Source organism: Haemaphysalis longicornis, unplaced genomic scaffold (assembly GCF_048455015.1).
Source record: "Haemaphysalis longicornis isolate Haplotype H1 unplaced genomic scaffold, Haemaphysalis longicornis Haplotype H1 scaffold_7, whole genome shotgun sequence".
NCBI lineage: Eukaryota > Metazoa > Arthropoda > Arachnida > Ixodida > Ixodidae > Haemaphysalis > Haemaphysalis longicornis.
This window is the reverse complement of record NW_027526422.1, coordinates 94,297,582-94,303,350: the sequence shown is the minus strand read 5'-3', so window position 1 is coordinate 94,303,350 and position 5,769 is coordinate 94,297,582. Positions and strand designations below refer to the sequence as shown.

At 53.5% G+C, this 5,769-nt stretch overlaps 1 protein-coding gene across 1 annotated transcript; it reads left to right on the top strand.

Moving 5' to 3' along the window:
* The first annotated feature begins 2,931 nt into the window (after window positions 1–2,931).
* Window positions 2,932–4,218, top strand: LOC144146408 (alpha-1,3-mannosyl-glycoprotein 2-beta-N-acetylglucosaminyltransferase-like). Its single transcript, XM_077678363.1, has one exon. The coding sequence runs from the start codon at window positions 2,932–2,934 to the stop codon at window positions 4,216–4,218; it is 1,287 nt and encodes a 428-aa protein (XP_077534489.1).
* Window positions 4,219–5,769: the final 1,551 nt, after the last annotated feature.

The window sequence follows — 5,769 nt, the reverse complement described above, 5'->3', positions numbered from 1 at the left end:
GAAGTAGAGGGGGAGTGATAGGATAAAGTAGAAAGAGAGAGAGAGGGAGAGAAAGGTATAAAGAGAGCTGTCAGTCCTAGAACGCTGTCAGTCCGGGCACACCAGTCAATCACTGCACTCCGGGCTACAGCCGCTGCGTGAGGCCGGTCGTCTCCAGGAAGTGAAGCAGATAAGTGAACACTTCCCGTTGGGTTGCCGCAGGTCCCTTCGGGAACAGAAGGTCCTCCATGTCGGCGCTGGGAAGGCCTCGACGCTGGAGCGCTCGGTGGAGCTCTGCTCTCGGGCCCGCGTGGTGGGGGCAGAAGCAGAGTAGGTGCTCGAGCGTCTCCAGTTCGGAACAGTCCGCACATGTAGGGGAGTCCTTGCGGCCGTGTCGGTGCAGACGCTCCGCCACATTGCAGCAGTTCAGCCGCATGCGGAGAAGCAGGCAGCGGGCGTCCCCGCTGATGCGTGCGGGCAACGGTCTGGGCGCCAGGCCGCTCACGACCCGAGGGTCGGGGTGCATCGTCTGCACCATGCGGGCCAGGGCAGTGCGAGCCTCGTCGAACGCGGTGACGTCTTCGGAGACTGGGGTGCCCTCCTGGTGGGCCTCCCTGGCGCGGGCGTCGGCGTCTTCGTTGCCCCGGATGCCACTGTGGCCCGGCAGCCAGTGGAGCCGCAGGTCGCAGCCTCGGGGGAGGCCACAGTGCGCAGCTTGATTGCAAGGGAGCGCTCCGGGTAGCCGCTGCTGTTGGTGGGTTGATCGGCCGCGTGCAGCTGCTCACCATCAGGGGGAAATCGTTTGACCTCAACCTCATGGAGCGCTGCCCAAAACAAAAGTTGCGAAATAAACGTTTACTCCATCCATCCATCCATATCCATCCATCCATCCATCCATCCATCCATCCATCCATCCGTCCGTCCGTCCGTCCGTCCGTCCGTCCGTCCGTCCATCCATCCGTCTGTCCGTCCGTCCGTTCATCCATCATCCATCCATCCACCCGTTCCTCCGTCCGTCCGTCCGTCCACCCATCCATCCGTCCGTCCGTCCGTCCGTCCGTCCGTCCACCCATCCGTCCGTCCGTCCGTCCGTCCGTCCGTACATCCATCCATCCATCCATCCATCCATCCATCCATCCATCCATCCATCCATCCATCCATCCATCCATCCATCCATCCATCCATTCTCTCTTTCTGAATGCGAGGTCTAGAATTCGGAGAGAGAGAGAAAGTGACCCTTTGTGCCATCATGAAACCCCTGTACCATCACAACGTGATCCATCTAGCGTACTAAATGGGGACCTAGTGAATGAGTTGCGTCCCTCGATTTAGAAACGTGTGTTCGAGACGTTGTTGTTGTTGGTGAAAAACCTTACTGCATCCTACAGGAGTTATTTCTACGTGTAACTGCATGAGTAGCGATTGGGTGACAAGCAACGCACGTTTCGTGTGATACCACTAAAAAGGGCGGTTGGCCGAGCCTCTCAGTTGTATTAGCGAAGAGACGAAGAAGACGCCAAGGGGAAAGAGTGATTGTAGAAATTCCTAAGAAACTTCCGTATGCCTGTGTGCTTCGAAGGCGAAAGCTTAGCGATAACCTAAGACTTTACAGAAGCATCGTGTTTGCGTCTATTTCGCCGCTTTAGTTTCCTAATCTTAACTCGTACAGGCAGACTTTGGTGGTGGTGGTGGTTATTTTGTTGGATCAGGCGGTGATAGCCTGGAAAGATGTGCTGACAATCTCTCCCCCCGAACGCCACCTAAAAGAAGTCAGTAATAGGCCACTTCCCCATGAATCCGCAAGTCCTGTCTCCCGAAGGAAGCTCAGAACATGGTGCGACAGCTCCCAGCGTAATTCACAGACACCTATTTGTGTTGTCGTTGTACGTGATTGCTAGAGCGGATCTCAGCTTTGAAATTTCGTGTCAGTACTCCTTTAAGCGGGTGCATTAGCCCTTCTCACGCCCGATTCTTGGCCAATCCCCCACCTGGGTATGTGCCATGTCAGCGGCCAGGCAGCGCGCGCCCATCTCCCCCCGTTGCCAAGGAAGACGAGGAGATTCCTGGCCAATCCTCCACGTGGGTATGTGCCATGTCAGCGGCCAGGCACGAGCATTCGCACGAGCGCGGACATCGCCGGTGGACGCAGGTTCAGGGTCGCTTAAGAAGTGCATTCGCACTTAAAACATTCATTTGAGCTTGAGGGGAAATCCGAGGGGACGGGGTCAGCCTCTCATGTCCGGGAGGCCGCCAGCCCGCGCCGATTCCAGATCCCGTTTCACCATGGCGAGTTGCTGCTCCGGTGCCGAGCTGGTCAGAGCGGACTCCCACTGCTCAAGGGTGAGGGACTAAAGGAGGCAAAGCACGAAAAGAAATTTACTCCCTCCTCCACGAATCCATCATGTCCACCGGAAGACTCTTGTGTCGATTTGTACTTTCCTTCATGTCGTCCCCCGCGCCCACGCACTGTACATATATTTTTTTCTTCCTTTCATCATTTTTCCACTCAAAGGTACATTCTTTTAAGAAGTTAGCCAATTTAAAGCCATGGCAACGTAAGTGGGAACGTACAAGAGAAGAAGAAGAAGAAGAAAAAGAAGAAGAACTCCGCCTAGCCAATTTAAAGCCATGGCAAATCCTCCTAAGTGGGAACGTAAAAGAGAAGAAGAAGAAAAAGAAGAAGAAGAAGAAGAAGAAGAAGAAGAAGAAGAAGAACTCCACCATGTCGCATTTTTCCAAGTTGCACACAGCGCCGTCGTTCCAGTAACTTCAACGTCAGGTGCTGTGCTACCTATAGCCCATTCGCAGTTGGCGAAGTAGGTGAGCGGCCTGCCGTTGAGCCAAACAGCGTCAATCCCTACGGCAGATCAAATGGGCTGGATGCGCCGTGTCCTCCCGTGCAGGACGCTGTGCAACCACAGGACAAAACACGGAGCTCAATGTCCATTCATCATGAACCGCCTGCACCGACTGCTGCTGGCCGGCGCTCTCGTCTGGACATTCGTCACCTGCCTCATATTCCTACGGATTGGCCAGATACGCCTCCAAGAACTCATGCGCTCTGAGGCCAGTGTCCGCTCGCGGATCAGCTCCAATAACGAAGTGCTCGACCGACTCAAGCTGTGGAAGCAGACAGCCAGTGCCTCGAGGAACGGAAAAGAGGTCATCGCCACCCTAGTGCTTGCCTGCGACCGAGTATCCGTGAAGCGCACGCTAGATCAGATCATAAGCTACCGGCCGTCCCGGGAACTCTTCCCTGTGATCGTCAGTCAGGACGGCTACCACAACGAGACCAGCGCGCTCCTGCGGCAGTACCAGAAGGAGCACGGGTTCGCCTTCATACAGCAGCCCGATCAGACGCTGCTCACCAAGGGAATCACAGCGATATTTAACATCGAAGGCTACCACCGCATCGCGAGGCATTACAAGTGGGCCCTCACGCAAGTGTTCGAGCGCCTCGAGCACACCGCCGTAATTGTGCTCGAAGACGACCTGGACATCGCGCCCGACTTCTTCGAGTACTTCGCCTCCCTGTTGCCCGTGCTACGAGGCGATCCCAGCCTGTTCTGCATTTCCGCCTACAACGACAACGGCAAGCCCTGGCACATCTCCCGATCGCCGGACATGCTGCACCGCACGGACTTCTTCTCCGGGCTAGGGTGGCTGCTGACGCGAGAGCTTTGGCAGGAGATCGGCCATCGCTGGCCCAAGAGTTTCTGGGACGACTGGATCCGACAGCCAGACCAGCGCAGGAACCGCGCGTGCGTCAGACCAGAGGTGTCACGCACGCGCACGTTCGGCCGCAAGGGCGTCAGCGAGGGACAGTTCTTTGACGAGTACCTCAGAGACGTCCGCCTCAACGAAGTCTTTGTGCGCTTCAGTACCATGGACTTGAGCTATTTGCATCAGCATCGTTACGACCGCGCTTTCCTGGATATAGTGAGCAAGAGCTGGTTATACAGCCTGGACGTTCTCAAAGAAGGAAGTCTGAGAAGGAGTCCTGCGCAGGTCACTTACAAGAACGAGAGCGCCTTTGGGCAAATCGCAGATTTTCTCAGAATCATGAAAGATTTTAAGGCAGGTGTACCACGTACCGCATACAAGGGCGTTGTGAGCATTTATCGTAGAGGAATACGACTCTTTTTGGTGCCAGAGCCGTGGGAGTTCAAGCGCCGACTTCAGGCGGCGGAGAAGAATCTCGCGGACGAGAAGCTACTTGATCTTCGCCCGCTCTACTAGGCTGTGGCAATGCGCCTGCGAACGAAATGAGGGGAAATACAGTTCTTTATAAAATAGCGCATAGTTATAGATTTTATATATGTACGTAAAAATAAAAAAAAGTAATGCGGAAGGAGGTAGACACACACGCTTTTGCATACTACGTAAAACGGTGTTCCGTAAATTCCAAATGACTTGTATGGGCGACTTCTTAAGTCCGACAGTTACAGATATGCCTTAAATTTTGTTAACGCAAACAATAGATTCAAATGCTGCTTTGCTGTCTTTGTTGTGCATCTTTATTTTCCTGTCTGATCGGCACAAATAGCGTACTATTTTGAAACTTATGAAATGGGGCCGACAACGCTCTTATATTTATTACGACCAGAACTATTCCCTGAAAGGAAGTGTGAGGATGGGCTTGAATTTGACGTAAATTTAGGGGAGCAGTGAGAGTTGTTAGAAATTTTTTTGTGCGCAAACCGCTCCTGTTGAAGACAGGAGTCCGACGCTACAATAAAAAAGAATACCTGTATTTACATTAGACTGAATACTTTGGTACTAATGAATATGGGGTCCCAAGATCGCCGTAGTCCTTATCATCTTTCAATGATGCTGATCCTAATAATGATAATTATTATTTGCCCTCTATGTCTCTGGTGTGTACCCGCGGGGGGGAGATTGGCCGGGGCCAGATCCATTTTGTCGGTTCCTCGCTGCCGCATGACAAGTCCTCTTTTAAGTGCGAATGCACTTCTTAAGCGAGCCTGAATCGTCCGCCGCCGTCGTCCGCATAGCAACAGCTGCGGGTGCGCGCGCTCCTCGTCTTCCTCCTCGTCTTCCCTAGCAACGGGGGGAGATGGGCGCGCGCTACTCTCCTCCTCCTCTCTCCGCTCAGTGACTGCGGGTGTTGGGCGCCTCCTCTCCACTCCAAGATCACGATATCCACCGTAATCGCGCAATCAACAACCGTGCATTCGCACTTACACACTCTCCCCCTCGGGGAAGTGCGAGGGAATTTTTTCTATTTCGATTATCCCTCTAGGTTCTGCGCAGCAAATGTAACAGTTCCATCGTTCGTGCTCAAGCTGCACACGAAGGTCGCATCTTGTGGTCTATTTTGTTAACAAGAACGGCAGCGGCCCTTGCCTGCTTAACTGGAAATCAAATAATGTGACGCAGTGAATGCGGAAGTATCAGCGTTGAACATTCGAACGGGTAGCTTGGTATTCTGCGTGCCGCCATGCTGCTTTGGGGATGATGTCGTGGCGGGTTTCATGGTTTCATTCGATTGTACGTGGTACTGCTTGCGCGCCGTCTGTTGGGCAGCGCCGTGCGACCGCAGTTTGTGGTTTACAGCCGCTGTTGAAGGCGATGACGACGATGACAGTGATGATGAAGCAGGAGGATATGAAAAAGAAGACGTTCATGTGATGATGATGATGATGATGATGATGATGATGATGATGAACTATTTCGATCGCACCCAAAACGTGGGATTGACGTAGACGTCTCGTAGTGCAACGCAATATATAGTACCTTCCGCTTCCGCTTCTTCGCTCTTGCACCTCC